The 16,192-nt window shown below is 38.4% G+C and overlaps 2 protein-coding genes across 3 annotated transcripts in view; one reads left to right on the top strand and one right to left on the bottom strand.

Annotated features, from left to right (window-relative positions):
* Positions 1-4,608, top strand: part of PHC1 (polyhomeotic homolog 1) — a 170,827-nt gene extending 166,219 nt beyond the window's left edge. Inside the window, exons 14-15 of the mRNA XM_070938332.1 lie at positions 579-810; positions 3,750-4,608. Coding sequence (XP_070794433.1) covers positions 579-810; positions 3,750-3,904 — 387 coding nt within the window. The 3' untranslated portion in view covers positions 3,905-4,608. The remainder of the gene's footprint in view (positions 1-578; positions 811-3,749) is intronic.
* Positions 4,609-5,696: 1,088 nt separating this feature from the next.
* Positions 5,697-16,192, bottom strand: part of M6PR (mannose-6-phosphate receptor, cation dependent) — a 34,550-nt gene continuing 24,054 nt past the window's right edge. For both annotated transcript variants that reach the window (XM_070935290.1, XM_070935289.1), the window contains 2 exons: positions 9,710-9,836; positions 5,697-7,180 (listed from right to left, as the gene is read on the bottom strand). In XM_070935290.1, coding sequence (XP_070791391.1) covers positions 7,058-7,180; positions 9,710-9,836 — 250 coding nt within the window. In that variant the 3' untranslated portion in view covers positions 5,697-7,057. The remainder of the gene's footprint in view (positions 7,181-9,709; positions 9,837-16,192) is intronic.

Genomic DNA, 16,192 nt, shown 5'->3' with positions numbered 1-16,192 from the left:
TTATTTAAATCCTTTGGGTCCTCATTATTTATTCAAACATGCTTGATTAATGTCACCATTAGCACATAATTTCCTGAAAAAAATCTGCAAATTCTTCTGTGATACCCGATCTTGGGCATAGCAATTTATTTTCTTTCTTTATTGGCAATATTGTCTTTTTTTTTTCTCATCTAGTGAGACAAAGTTTTCCCTAGTTTATTAGTGTTCTCAAAATTATTTTGTTTGGCAAAATTGATCTTTTGTAATTTTTTTGTTTTGAATAAATATAGTTATTGTTTGGCTTTTAGGTTGTAAAATATCTCTTGACACAGGCAGTGCTAATAAATCGAATGCAAGTCTCCCCCATCCTCCAATTGAATGGCAGTATCACTTTTAGGGATCTGACAGCCAGAAGAGTGAGGGCCAAGATGTTCCATAGGGTAGGGATATATATTTAATGATCTAATTTGGCTGCTCTTTTTTTTACTTTCAATACAAAGTGTTACAAGGTTTTACAATGCAAGGTTTTACAATCCTTTTTTCTTTCCTTCATATAGTTTTTATTTCTCATGCTCTGTTTTGTGATCTTGGATTTGCAGGGCCAAGAAGATTCAAGCAGAGGATCTGATAATTCTAGTTATGATGAAACCCTCTCCCCCACATCACCGGGACCTCTTTCAGTGAGAACTAGTCATGGAGAGCGAGACCTTGTCAATTCCAGCATGACTCAGCCCATTTCTGACTTGCATGGTATCAATCCAGTTTTCCTGTCCAGCAATCCTAGCCGCTGGAGTGTGGAAGAAGTATATGAGTTCATTGCATCCCTACAAGGCAAGTCTGTATCTTTTCTCCCACGCCCTGAAAAGAAGGAGTGGGGTAAATGGCTGTATATTGGACACCTAAATATTGGCATGAATAAGGTGTTGGTAGATTTGAAATACCGTATTTTCCGGCGTATAAGACGACTGGGCGTATAAGATGACCCCCGAATTTTCCTGTTAAAATATAGGGTTTGGGCTATACTCGCCATATAGGACTACCCCTCTTCCAACGCACACCAAATAAAAATTAAAAAACATCAACTGGCTCACCCACAATGTAAAAGCAGCTGTGCTAGACCCAAAATGGCCCCTGAAACAAGCAGGAACCTCACACAGCCACAGAAAGCCCCAAAAAAAAACAACTTTCACACTTTACACACACACAACATAACTGGCTCATCCACAATGTAAAAGCAGCTGTGCTAGACCCAAAATGGCCCCTGAAACAAGCAGGAACCTCACACAGCCACAAAAAGCCAAAAAAAAAACAACTTTCACACTTTACACACACACAACACAACACAATACAACTGGCTCACCCACAATGTAAAAGCAGCTGTGCTAGACCCAAAATGGCCCCTGCAACAAGCAGGAATCTCACACAGCCACAAAAAGCCCCAAAATCCAACTTTCACACTTTACACACACAAAATTCCACATACAGCTTTGTGAGATTTTGTGTTTGTGTAGTTAGAGTGAAACACTACAGAAACACACTAAATCTCAGAAAGCTGCACAAATATTATTTTATTTCATTTTTATTTTTATATAAAGCTAAATTTAAAACTTCCTAAACTTTAAATGGCTAGGTCTAAAAAAGAACAACTAAAAAAAACCCCAATTAACTATTTTTTTTAAAGATCCCAAAGGGGAAAAAAACTTACCCAATAGAACAGGGGTCTCCAAACTTGGCAACTTTAAGACTTGTAGACTTCAACTCCCAGAATTCCTCAGCCAGCTTTGTTTTGCTGGCTGAGGAATTCTGGGAGTTGAAGTTCACAACTCCCTGCCTGCTTGATTCAGGCAAGCGAAGCAAGGCAAGCAGCTAAGATAAGCAAGCTGGAGGGGGAAAACTTTTTTTCTTCTCCATGGCTCTGGCGATCCCAGCTGCGTTGCCTGATTAGCAGATCGTCAGAGCTTGGATCGCCAGAGCCATGTGAAAGAAAAGTTTTTTCCTTCTCCATGGCTCTGGCGATCCCAGCTGTGTTGCCTGATTAGCAGATCGTCAGAGCTTGGATTGCCAGAGCCATGTGAAAGGAGAAAAGTTTTTTCCTTCTCCATGGCTCTGGCGATCCCAGCTGCGTTGCCTGATTAGCAGATCGTCAGAGCTTGGATCACCAGAGCCATTTAAGGCTCGTCAGAGCCTTTCGGGCTGTTCTGCCTGGTTACAGGAGAACGACACCCGGCGTATAAGACGACACCCGACTTTTGAGAAGATTTTCATGTGTTAAAAAGTCGTCTTATACGCCGGGAAATACGGTAGTAATTATATTGGGCATGACATTTTCTTATATTGGACTGGGTTGCTGCCTTCTCAGGCTCAGCATGACATTTAGCAAACTCCTAAATTCTCCCTCTCCCTCCTAAAAAGGTTGGAGTTGGGCAAAACGAAGTGTTAGAGGAGGCAGTTCACAAAAGGAGCTTTCCTTCCACACAATTGTTATTGTTGGAGCTAGATAGATCTAACAGATATACTATTTGCCAATATCCAGGAACTCTGAAAGGGAGTATTATTTATTTTTTCTTCTATCCTTTATTATTTTTAAACGTAACTCAAGGTAGAAAACATTTTAATATAACAAAATGGCTTTATCTCATTAAATTGTAGTTTTGTCAATAATAGTGACAGAACCATTATCTATGCTTCTCATCTCTGTATGGAAATAATATGGGGATTTTGCAGGGGTGTTAAGATAATTAATCACAATAGAACTGGAAGGGACCTTGGAGGTCTTCTAGTCCAAACCTCTGCTCAGGGAGACCCTATAGCATTTCAGACAGGTGGTTGTCTAGTCTTTTCTTAAAAACCTCCAGTGATGAAGCACCAATAACTTTTGAAGGCAAGCTGTTTCACTGGTTAATTGTCCCTCACTGTTTCTCAATTCCAGGTTGCTTCTCTTCTTGATTAGTTTCCATACAGTTTCTTGTCTTGTCTTCTGGTGCTTTGGAAAATAAGTTGACTCCCTCTTGTTTGTGACAGCCCCTCAAATACTGTAATACTGCTATCATGTCACCCTTAGTCCTTCTTTTCTCTAGACTAGCCAAACCCAAATCCTGCAGCCGTTCTTCATATGGTTTTGTCTCCAGGCCCTTCTTAGTTAATCTTAATCAACTTAGTTGTTCTTTGCACTTTTTCCAAAGTCTCAACATTTTTATTGTAATGCAATATTCCGGGTGTGGCCTTACTGAGGATTTATAAAGCAATACTAATACTTCACCTGATTTGGATTCCATGCCTCCATTTATACAACCCAGGATTGTATTAACTTTTTTGGCTGCCGCCACACACTGCTAACTCAAGTTTAAGTGATCATCCACTAGGACTCCAAGGTCCCTCTTACAGTTACTGTTTTTGAGCCAGGTTTAGACACAAATGCAAGATACGTGAGTCACAGCAAGTGGAACCACTTAGTGTAGTATTAAAGTTTATAAAGCTAAACTGAGTCAGAACTGGATGGGAGAATAATAAATCCCAGGTTGGTAGACCAGACTGGAAAGTAAAAAAGGAAGCAAACACCTACCCTCCCAGAAGGCATCAATGGTAAACCATTTCCTCATTATTGCCACTATTATATTGAAGAAAATAAACTTGACTCAAGTCTTTTTAAATCGTGTTTGAATATAAAACTTACAGATTCTTACAAATATTGAATTAATCTATAAACACTATTACATATGTGTATAGTTTCTATTTCTCACAAAATTCTCTCTGGTATTTAAATCTATTAGGCTGCCAGGAGATTGCAGAGGAATTTCGCTCCCAGGAGATAGATGGCCAGGCCTTGCTTCTGCTAAAAGAAGAACATCTCATGAGTGCCATGAATATCAAATTGGGTCCAGCTCTCAAAATCTGTGCCAAAATCAACATTCTTAAAGAGACCTAACACTGGAATGCAGATTTTCTTTCTTTCCTAGCTATAATGAATACACTAAATGTAAGAAAAAAATTCTTTCACAAGCCTGTGTCATGGTGATACTTGGGGGAGGAATACTTGGAGGCCTTGAAACATCTCATCAAAAGCATAGAATATCTTCTGCTGTGCTATGAATTGTTCCTGATGGAAAAAGGCAAAAAAAAGTTCTACGCTGCAGCTGCTGTGAATCCTTCCTGTCAAGTTGCTGGATTCTCATATTTTTCTCCCAGTAGAATCGTTCTTTCCACATGGTTTCAATTTTCAGGGGACCAATTGGTACTGAATCTTTTCTCTTGCTAAAGGCTTGTTTGGAACAGTAAAGAAATTAGTTTTAAATGACATCTTTTCTAATTGAAGTGTTGATTGAAGGTAAGTAGTAAATTGATTTCATATAGAATACTGGAATGAACGTTAATTGAACATTAAAGACTAGAGCTGGCCCAGGTCTAATGGGACCCTCCAGAAGACATTATTTCTGATACCACCATCAGAGGGTTTAAATATTAATTCCACTTGTGTCTCTTGTGGTGTTTGGAGAAAAATTACTCAAGAGCCAAAGGAGAATCCAACGCTATTGAAGCTCCAAGTGTTTCATCGTGCTTTTAAAAAAACTGCCTTCTTTGGGTTTTGTATTTTACCCTTTCCCTTACGAGAGAGCATATGGGACAAACTTTCTGTTATCAGGTTTGTATCTTCTGTCCAAAGCCTGTTTATTTTTGTTTATTAAGCAAATTATTCAGTAAAAGGAATGCTTCATAAACATTATTGCAATCTTCCTGTTGTCTGATTTTTCTCACCAGCTTTTGCACAATCAGGTTTGCAGCTTGTTTTGAATTCTCACAAGTTTGTTATTAGTCCCTGAATTTAAATTTTAGAAATGATTTTCGGATCTATTTGTAAAAGTAAAATGTATATCCATACAAAATTTTTAAAATATCTTTTAATTTAGATTCCTGCTCTGGAATCTACACATCTTCAGGTGAACTTTTATTCTAACAATTTAGAATAATATTTAATTTCATTGTTCTGCCAATATATTTGAAACAAACTTGTAAAACTGTATTTTTAAATTAATTTGAATAATTATTTCAAAACGTCAATCTCTTAAGAATAAACTTAGGATAGCCAGGGCTTTTTGATAAGATGATTTTCCACTCCTTCCCTTCTATTTATAGCTTAGCATTTTTTTAAAAAAAATTGAACAGAGGAGCAGCAAAAAAATAGGGAAATGTACTTTATTATGTTGTTCATATTTTCTAGAGATGATATTTAATATAGACCATTACTAAAATATGTAACTATCATAATTTATGGTAACATGCTGAATAAGGTAGCCTAACATGAATTTAACAGAAAAACTTGGAAATTTTTTATTTTCTATTAGAAATGTTAGCATCCTATAAAATGCAAAGCTTACTTTGGACTAGAAGAAGAGTTTACAATGCCAGCATTGAAAGGTTTTCTTTCTTGAAGTGCAGTTCTATTGTTTTTTATATTCATATCTACTATGATCCAAATTAATGAAAAAATGTATATGATATCTTTCAGCTTCTAGACTTAGCCCACACTTATCATCAGAGTTGTTCCAGCCCTATTTCCTACCATTGAACCTCTTTTCATTTGATTTAGGCCTGTAGGATGTGTAAATGTCTTCCAAAGAAAGGTTAGCACAAAACTACATTGAGTTCATGACTCTGTTTTCAACTAAAATGTGTTTAGCTGTAATTCACAAACTGTTTGGAAACATTTAAGCATACGCATATTTTGAAATTTCAAGTCATTTTTAATGTTAAAATTGCATCTCTTTTATACAAAATCTTTTAAACTTTACTATGAAAAAATGACATAAGTAATGGCCCATTTCTTTTCTCTTATAAGAGAGCCTGGCAAAGAGGGCTATACTATGTCTCAAATCTTATCTCAGCTACAGTACTTCTTCATAAAAGGAGTAAGAATAGATATAACCTATAGATATACCTGGAGATTTACTCCCAGTTAGATCCACCAATTCCACTAGGAAGAGACCAAGTAAAGATGTAACTATTTATTTCCCCTCACTTCCCCAAAAGCTAATATTCCCAGCAAGTTCAAGTGAATTCAGGAGTCCTAATTGCATTTTAAATGCAATTTAGAGAATTGTCATTAAGAAATAGTACAACATGCACCAAAGAAAAGGAAGCAAATCCCTGAAGCAAACAGACCTGTCACATTCTATCTTTAAAAAAAAAAAAGCATATATAGGAACAGATCAGATTTGACACTATTCATACTTATAAGCAGAAATATAAGCATTAACATTCACCAGTTTTAAAAATATTCAGTCCAAACACTAAAATAGTTTGAACAGAACCAGAAAAACATTGTCCACACAGATTTTGAGGTTTCCTACCCTGTCTTTTTTGGTTAAAAATCTTTTTCACTGTTGGACTCTGTATTTTATATAATTTGCAACTGCTGGCACTGTCCTATTTGTAATGAAAATGAAAGACCAGCTTTTGTGTTTAAAACAGCATTATTAAAAGTCTGCCCTTTTAAATCTGTTTTAAAATATTGCCATTTAAATTTAGACCATTTAAATATGTTGCTGACAGTATCCTTTCTAGCTAACATTTCCCCCTTCCCTTAACGGACTATTTTCCTTTGTTAAGAAAATATAGGTATTTCCATTTGGTCTACTGTCTCTCCACAGATTTAAAAAAGCAAGGACAAGCTTCACTAAATTATAAAAAAAATTATGTAACTGCATAATTGAAAATCAGAATCCAGTGTTTTTGAAGAGTAAAGCCTGTAGGAAATATGCAAGTACATTCAGTCACTGTAGCTCAAAACCTTTTAGTATTACTTCAAATCATTTCCTCTTCCATGGATTATTTCTTTTCTGTGTATCTTCAAACTGTCACACGACCCTTCCCTTTTGGAAAATGGTTCTGAGCAATCAGTCCAAAACTCCTTAGTACAGCTTTATGTTCATAAACCTTGCACAGAATTTATTTGTATCACAAATATGAAAAATAGTGTGGGTATTTAAAAGTGAAAGCAAGTGGCTTAAAAGGACAATTAGATGAGAGGAAAACGGAGTGGATGTCATTTGTGTAAGAACTGTACACAAATAAAAAGTGCATATCACATGGGCAGCAAGTGGTCATCTTGCTCTTCTGATTCCTCTCCAAGCTGGTCATCACCAACACCACGATATGCAGCTGGTACATTCTGTGTTTTAGAACGGCACATGAAATCACAGCCATCCTGCAAACAGATTAATGAAGTAAAATATCAAAGAACAGTAATATCAAACCTGCAACTGAAAAAGTTTTATTTCTCCAATTACTTTGCTCTGATTTTGTTTTTTTAATATGGAGTGAACAAGAGCGCAATCCTAGCATGAGAAAAATGCCTAACTATCTTACTAAATATTGGGCATTAGTGATTTAAGTGTCAATAATTTATAGCAGAAACTTTAGAAATTGATTCAAAAAACACTTCATGGATATATTTATCACCCTTGCAAGATTCATTATGATTAGTCTACTTTTCCCCGTTGCCAGTGCCTGAGAAGAAAACAATGTTAAACCAAAGTGTAGTTAGTTTGCTTTTGGTACTTGTTAGTGATTGGGTAGGGGCACCAAAACCCCCAATAAATTGATGATCTATTATTTCAAAATACTACAATGATTTAGGTTTAATTATTTATATAATAAGGCATGGAACCAGATACATTCCAATATCAAAGCAGAGCTTTGAGCATAGGGATCACTTATACTAAGAGTCTAGAAAAGAGCAACAAAGATGCTAAGAGGTCTGGAGACTAACCATAGGATGAACAATTAAGAGAATTAGACATGTCTAGTCTAACAAAGAGGTTATGATAACAGTCCTCCGGTACATGAGGAGCTGACACAGAGAAGAGAGGATCTTATTCTCCAAAGGTCCTGAGGACAGGACAAGAAGTAATGGGTGAAAGCTCAATTAGAGATCCAACCTACAACTAAGGAGAAACTCCCTGACAGAACAATTAATCAGTGGAACTCCAGAAGTTGTGGATCACTTTCAAGGAGAGACTGGACAGCCATTTTTCCAGAATGACACAGCTAGTCCTTGGCTTACAACAGTTCATTTAGTGATCGTTCGAAGTTACAACAGCACTGAAAAAAGGGGCTTATGACCATTTTTCATACTTATGATCCTTGCAGCATCCCCAAGGTCATGTGATCAAAATTGAGGCACTTGGCAACTGACTCATGTTTATGACAGTTGCAATGTCCTGGGATCATGTGATCCCCTTTTGTGACATTTTGACCAGAAAAATCAATGGGGAAGCCAGATTAACAACTGAGTTACTAACTTAACTACAATGATTCGCTTAACAACTATAGCAAGAAAGTTTGTAAATTGGGACAAAATTCACTTAACAAATGTCTCACTCAGCAACAGAAATTTTGGGCTTAATTGTCATAAGACAAGGACTTCCAAGGTTCTTCCCAACTCTATTATTCTATCTTCTGTGTCCTAACTATAAAAGCTCATTGTACATGACAAAAGTAACATCTGTAGCCTTCCTTCAGAGAATAGTTCTATCAAAATTATACCAAGAGTTTGGACCTCTGCTCTTAGATTGATGCAGCCTTGGAAAGAGCCCTTTCTTTCTTTCTTTCTTTCTTTCTTTCTTTCTTTCTTTCTTTCTTTCTTTCTTTTTATTTATTTATTTATTTATTATTTATTTATTTTTATTAAATTTATATGCCGCCCTTCTCCCGTAGGACTCGGGGCGGCGCACAGAATTAAAAACATATAACAATAAAAATCCTAAAAACAGCCAATATAAAACACCAAACAGAATAATAATCGTATAAATAATCAAACAAAATCTCGTAACAGATCAGGGAAATTGCTGAAACATCCATGCCTTCAGGTCGGTGCGGAAAGTGCGGAGGTCAGGGGCCTTCCGGAGCCCGATGGGTAACTCATTCCAGAGGGTCGGTGCGGCCACTGAGAACGCCCTCATCCTGGGGGCCACCAGCCGACATTGTCTGGCCGATGGTACTCAGAGGAGGGCAGCCCTATGTGACCGCACAGGGTGGTGGGAGGCCAGTAGGAGGTGGTCCTGCAAGTACCCCGGGCCCATGCCATGTAGGGCTTTATAGGTAAGAACCAGCACCTTGAAGCGGATCCGAAGAACAACCGGCAGCCAGTGCAGCTCACGCAGGAGAGGTGTCACACGGGAGTAACGGGAAGCTCCCATAACAACCCGCGCGGCCGCATTCTGGACCAGCTGGAGCCTCCGGGTGTACCGGAGTAAGCTAATATTTACTTATTTGAATGAATCAAAGAGAGTACAATAAAATGTACCTGTAATTAAGATTCTTCAAATGCTGAATGTGAATTCATATAACACACCCTTCTATCCTGATTCTTTTTTCTTGAGTCAACAACTGAGTTTCAATCTAATAAATAATTAGACTGATTCATATTTATGGCCATTGCTTTTTCCTAAGGTCGTATGATATTATTTTGCAACCTTCTGATAAGCAAAGTCAATGGGGAAGCCACATTCACTTAGCAACTGGGTTACTGATTTATCAACTGCAGTGATTCATTTAACAACTGTGGCAAGAAAGTTTGTAAATTCACTTAAATGTCTCACTTAACAAATTGTCATAAGTTTAGGACTACCTGTATAGTCATATGAGGTCATACTTTACAAGTGCATCACTTAGTGGTGGAAGTTCCAGATCCACTTGTTAACTGAAGACTATCCGTAACTTAAAATACACTTACAGCTACTAGATTGCCAAGATCTTGCCAGAAAGCAAAATGGGGAAACTGTTCCATGCCCTTTGCTCCTACTATCAGACGCTGGTAGAGGAATCCTCCAATAATGTATACTGCAATCAGTGAGGAAAATCTGAAAGAAAACAAATACTAACGAGATTCACATACAAAATATAACATTAAAAAATAAAATACAAATGTATATACCCATGGGTGTTCTAGAGATACAAGATGACTACATATTAGGTCTGAATATGATTCAGATTCATTTTCAAAATGTCACTTTAGATACATAGGCTGCAAATGTAGCATCTGTCTGTAAATTCCTAAAAAACATGTTAACAAAGAAAAATCATTTTGTATATAAACCAGTGCCACAAGAGGGAAAAATGAGATTAAAATATTTACTAATTATATGGAGAATAGCAAGTAGCATATTCAAGCTAAGTCTCTTTTAGGTACAATTACTATTTCCTATGATAGCAGAAGAGAAACAATACTGAAAGAGATCAGACAATAATAACAGAAAAAACGAAGTGCATTGAAGAACTAACAAAAATCCTAAAGTTCATGTCACATATGTAATATGTATGACAAATACATACACACTGTTATGGTAGTATCCAGATAATAAAAGCCCAACTGATAAATCAGTTTAACACACTTATTTTCATACCCCAATTCAAGCATATTTGTAAAGGTTTACTAATAGAGAAGTTCTTTTTTAAAAGTATAACTGCTACACAGGAATATATTTTAAAAAGCAACAGCTTCCTGTCATCCTTCTACACCCAAATCAAGTAATTCAAAATTGTAGTTCAAATGAGAATCTAAGTTTTAATTGTCCTATTACTTATTAAATGTAGAATAATGTGTGCTAGCTCTCCCTCCCTACAGTGGGATGATGGCAGCACTATTACCAATAAGGGTATACAGGACATTCTTTGCACAGGAGAGCTGGCTTGAGGTGGACTGTACTCATAGTTACCCTATGGTAAGATGGACAGCCAATAAATTTGATAAATAAAATAGAGATACACATATATTCTGTGGATGCAGATTCAAGAAATATATTCTGGGTAGAGGCCGAGTAAACAGGACAAAAAGGATATACCCAGTAGGCAAATGAGAGGAACTATAGAAAAGCTGGGAAATACCTATGATTTTCTCTGAACTATAGGTATAGACAAAAATTAGAAGACCTACTTTGTTTTAAACATGTAACAAAAGAGCTCCCCATAAAACACTATGTAACCAGATGCTACTCCTCATCTAAGGGCCACAAAAGTAGGTACGGTGGCAATCCATATGGAAAAGTATAGAACATTTGGCTAAAAGCATACTTCTAACTTTTAAAATATTAAAATAAAAAATAAAATAAAAATTAAAGTAAATAAAATATTTAAATATTTTAAAAATATTAAAATAAATAGGAAACATTGGGATCTCTGCTCTCATTAATAGAAAAATCTTAGACTGTTGTTATAAAAATAAAAAATGAAGAGAACTATTTACATTTCTTTAAATGGTTGCTTCTTGGTTGCTCATTAGGCAGAGCTATTTCATTCTTTAACATTTATTTCAATTAGTACTTCTTCCTTATGTAGCTTTTTTAATGTTTTCAATTTTTCAAAAACTTACATAGATGGTACCAAAAGTGGATTTACAAATAAAAGACCAAGAGAATGCCTTGGAAAAGGATGATTTACTGGAAATACAAAAGAAAATGGGTCAGGTTTAAAAAAAATAAAAAAACAAAAACAAATGACAAATGGATAACTTTTTTTTATTGCATTCACAAAAGAGGCCTATATTAAAGCCTTGAAATTTGTGCAATGGAACAAAGAATTGGAGAGGAATCAAATCCTATGACAATATGCAAATGATACTAAAGATTAAGATTATTAGAAATAAAAGAAATGAATATAAAGTTATATAATATAATATAAAGAGCCCCTGAGGGAGATGGGCAGTTAAGAAATATGAAATCTAAATAAACAAATAGTTGATCCCGGTTAAAATGAGATGTGTTAGTTTGGCAACGTTTTTTACTGGCATGTGAATAGTTGATGCTTTATGGAAGTGTCTATAAATAAGGCATTTTACACAGATTATATTTTATATAATATAATATAAAAAATTAGAAGAGGAACTAGTGAACCATTGTTGAAGAAAATGAATGAAATTCAAATAACAAAAACAATAACAAAGACTGGGAAAGAAGCATATACAATATTAATGCATAAGAACAATTCAAAAAATCTCGGTCATAAAAGACCAATTCCTTTATTGAATGTCAATTGTAAGATATTTAATACTACAGGTTGTCCTCGGGTTATATATATTTAACTACTCATTCAGTAACCACTGACGGTTACGATGACACTAAACAATTGGGACTTATGGCTGGTCCTTGAAGTTGCAGCTGTCATAGCACTCCACAGTCACATGATTAAAATTTGAATGCTTGGCAAACAACTTGCACTTGATCACTATTTGCAACCCTCCCTGCTGTCTTCTTATTACAAGCAGTCAGTGGGGAAGACAGCATTGACTTTCTCATCAATAAACCATAGTATCTACCTTCACTTGTGTCATGCCATAGCACCTGTTGTGCCTCCGTTACCTGAGCCTGTGTCATCGGCAGGAGAGGACTCCGAGAGTGAAGGAGAGGAGTTGGCAAGGCCTCCCTCTCCAGGACTCTCCTCTTTGGCAATGCCTTCGGTGTCCGCCGAAGGGCAAGAGATAGGGCCGGGGCCAAGCACGTCCACGCAGCCACAGATGGACAGTGATGAGGGTAATGAGTCTTGGCTGGATCCATGCCAGCGTCGCAGAGATAAGCGCGCGCAACAGAAGAAAAGGTGTGGCCGAGATTAGGCTGAGTCACTGGACCACACCCCACAGGATATAAAAGGGAGTGTGGTGGCCAGTCAAACCTTGTGACAAACAAAGCTGAAAGCTTCCACGCCATTCTGCATTGCCGGACTTTTGCTATAAGACTTAGCTGGACTATCTCTGGACTTGATTACCTCCGTAATTATTGAGCTGTTTCTTTGGATGTATCAGAAGTGGGGAGAAGTTATCTCTCCTCTTTGTAAATAATAAACTCTTGGCAGGCAACCACTAGGTTGTTGCCAAGTTCCGTTATCTTAAGGAAAAGGATTTTGCCGGCTGGTTTGGTCTTTAACTCCTGAACGTCTGTTGGTGTGTGTGCGTGTGGTTGGGGACAGAACAGCACCCACCCACTTACCTCTTCCCCCCATCTTTGCCCTTTCAGATGTACTGTACAGTGGGGGGGGGGGGCAGCTCCTGGGCCACAGACCTATACTGGCCTGTGGCCTCTTAGGAACCAGCCTGCGCAGTGGCAGGCAAGTGAGCTAAGCTTCATCTGTATTTGCAGCCATGTCCCAGCGCTAGCATCACCGCATCAGCTCCATCTCAGATCATCAGGCATTAGATTCTCATAGGAGCATGAACCCTCCTGTAAACTCTGCACACAATTGATCTAGGTTGCATTCTTCTCCCCACCCTCCTGGTCCATGAAAAAATTGTTATCCACGAAACCAGTCCCTGGTACCAAAAAGGTTGGGGGCTACTGTAAAGCATGGCTGAGATGAAGATGCTGCTGTATTCTGCAGTCCCTCCAGCTGACTTTCATTGTCATCATCTTGTCTCTGCTTCCCTGACCCCCAGTGGGCTGTCCCACTTCAACAGTCTCAGCCCACTGCCAACTGGGAGTCATGCATGCATGCTCACTGCCATTTCCTCTCCAGCTTCCTCTGCCTTAGCAGTCTATGTAGATGTGGCAAAGCAAAGAAGACAACAAAGTCAATTGGGAGAGGCAGAGAGTGGTAGTGGTGGAATACAGCAGCATCTTCATCTTGGCTCTGCTATGAAAGATGGCCAAAAGGGCAGAGATGGGGGAGATAGGCAGGTGCATGGAGTTCAAGCAGAGAGTTTCTGCAGGTCAGGAGAGTGTGGCTATGAATTGCAACAATCGTAAATGTTGGCTGGTGCCAAGCACCCAAAATTAGATACACACGTGGAGATACTGCAGCTTTGAGGACTTGTAAGAGTATTTGTTCAGTGCCACTGTAAATGATTGCAGAATAAGTGATTGTAACCCAAGGACTACCTATAATTTTTTTTTACCATAGTCACGAGGCAACAAATATGATGAACTATGTGCCAGAAGTCAATCACAGATTAGAACAGAATTAGGTTTTGTGACCATAAAAACCAATTGTCATGGCTGCATCTCACCTGGTTTCTGACCGAAACAGTGGGGCTGAGGATAGGGACCAATGTAGAGACTATCCAGTACATTGTGGCCACGGGGATGACCAAGGCCATGATCCTGGGACTTGCATAGTTCAAGTGGAATCCCTCCATAGATTGGAAGTGGAACAGGATGAAAGTACGGAAAAATTTTCTAGCCTGGAAGCAGTGGTGAAAGTGACAAGGAGCCGCCACAAGCCACAAATGAGAAAACCAGAAGTTGCAGGGAAAGCTTGGGTGGGGGAGGAGCCAGACCCATCAATCCCTAAAGAGTACTGGGACCTGACCAAAGTGTTCGATAAAAGAGAGTCTACTTCCACTTCATCACCTCACAGACTATGCAATCAAGATTGTCCTGGGAGCTAAGATGCCAAAACCTAAATTGTACTCAATGATGCCCTGGGAAATGGAAGAACTCCAATCATTCATCAACAAGAATTTAGCCAGGGGCTTCATTCAGCCGACCAAGTCCAGCATGGGTACTCCTGTTTTCCGAGAGAAAAAAGATGGCTCTCTTAGACTGTGCATAGACTTAATGCCATCTGTGTGGAAAATGCATACCCCCTTCCATTGCTGAACAACATACTGGGCCACTTGGCCAAGGAGAGATTTTCCACCAAATTGAACTTAAAGGGGATGTATTACCAAGGAGTGTGGATTAAGAAGAGGGATGAATGGAAAATGACACGTTGGAGCAATACCTCTGCTGTTACATGAACTACCAGCAAGCTATCTGGGCTGAACTCTTACCCTTTGCTGAGGTTGCCTACAATAATTCAGTACACAGTAGTACTAGATTCACCATCCCAAATGGCCACTGGCCTGGACTTTGTCCCTATGCCATAACTCCCTCAATACACCCCTCAAGTGTCATCATTAATCAATTGTATTCGAACCCTGCAGAACATCTGGCCCATGGTCTGCAAAGTGCTTAAATTACAAGTGTTTCTTGAATGGGAATAACCTAATGAACCAGGATCATTTATGGAAATCTCACACATGCCTTTAGTAATCAGGCATTACTAAAATCTCTACTTAATTCAGCGGTTCTCAACCTGGGGGTCGCGACCCCTTTGGGGGTCGAACGGCCATTTCACAGGGGTTGCCAAAGCCCTCTCTCCCCCCCCACGACTTTACTCACCCTCACTCTCTGCTCTGTTGGATCGCCGGCCGTTCGCTTACCCCGCCCACTCCCAATCTATTGCTGCCTTCGGAGTCCCTCTGATGACTAGAGGGGAAAAAACTTTAAATTCTTGCCGCGGGGCTTCAAAGGGGCGCTCTACAGCTGATCAGTGTTAAAAGAAAACAAATGAGTAGATCGGTACCTGCAAATATAAATGGGTAGACCCAGTGGTGGGATTCTACTTTGGTAGAACCGGTTGTTAAGTAGTTAAGCCAGTGGTTGCCAAAGTGGGCGGTACCGCCCCCTGGGGGGCGGTGGGATGCCTTAAGGGGGCGGTAAGCAGCAAGGAGGGCACCAGAGGGACGCTAGAGGCAAAGGGGGGCGACAGGGGAGCTAAGAGGGTGGCTCCCCTTTGACCTGTGCCTCGCAGCACTTACCTCCTTGCAAGCAAACAGCAAGAAAAAAACAGCCTCTTTCAGCTTCAGCATAGGTTAATTAGCATGATTAGATCAGCCTCCAACTCTCAGCTGATTCGCTCTCAGCTGTTTTGCAGGCTCGTTTGCAAGCTCTTGTTTTGCAAGCTCTTTGCTTGCTGCAAAGAGTGCTGAAGCAGATTTTTTTTTTCCCTAGCTAAAAGGAAACAAAGTAAAGCAGGCTCTGCTGCAACGTGACAAAATGAGGCAGGGAGAGAGATTTCTTTTTCTTTCTCCTCACCAAAAAAGGTAGGTGCAAACAATGGGAAATTTAGGGCAAAAGAGGAGAGTTCAAGATTTTAAAACACAAAAGAAAAAAAGCTATATTTAACTAGGGAATTGTAATAATTTAGATACTATTAATTGTATATTGTGTTGAAAGCAGAAATGGTTAATTGTGGTTTGGAGGAATATATGGGGGAAATTATTTATTATTATTGGTAAATATAATTAATTGATTTATAAGAAATTGGATTGCATGGAAATAATTGGAATATTCATGTTCATATTGATTACTATACAAAAAAGATAGTTATGTAACTAATTGATCTATATTAAAATGTTGAATTTATATTAAACAACTGTATTACATAATTACATAATTAACCAATGTGA

This window comes from Pituophis catenifer, unplaced genomic scaffold (genome assembly GCF_029215685.1).
Source record: "Pituophis catenifer annectens isolate HBS135680 unplaced genomic scaffold, rPitCat1.0.hap2 SCAF_2, whole genome shotgun sequence".
Classification (NCBI taxonomy): domain Eukaryota; kingdom Metazoa; phylum Chordata; class Lepidosauria; order Squamata; family Colubridae; genus Pituophis; species Pituophis catenifer.
Note: the sequence above shows the minus strand (reverse complement) of the source record. Positions and strands in the feature narration are given on the sequence as shown.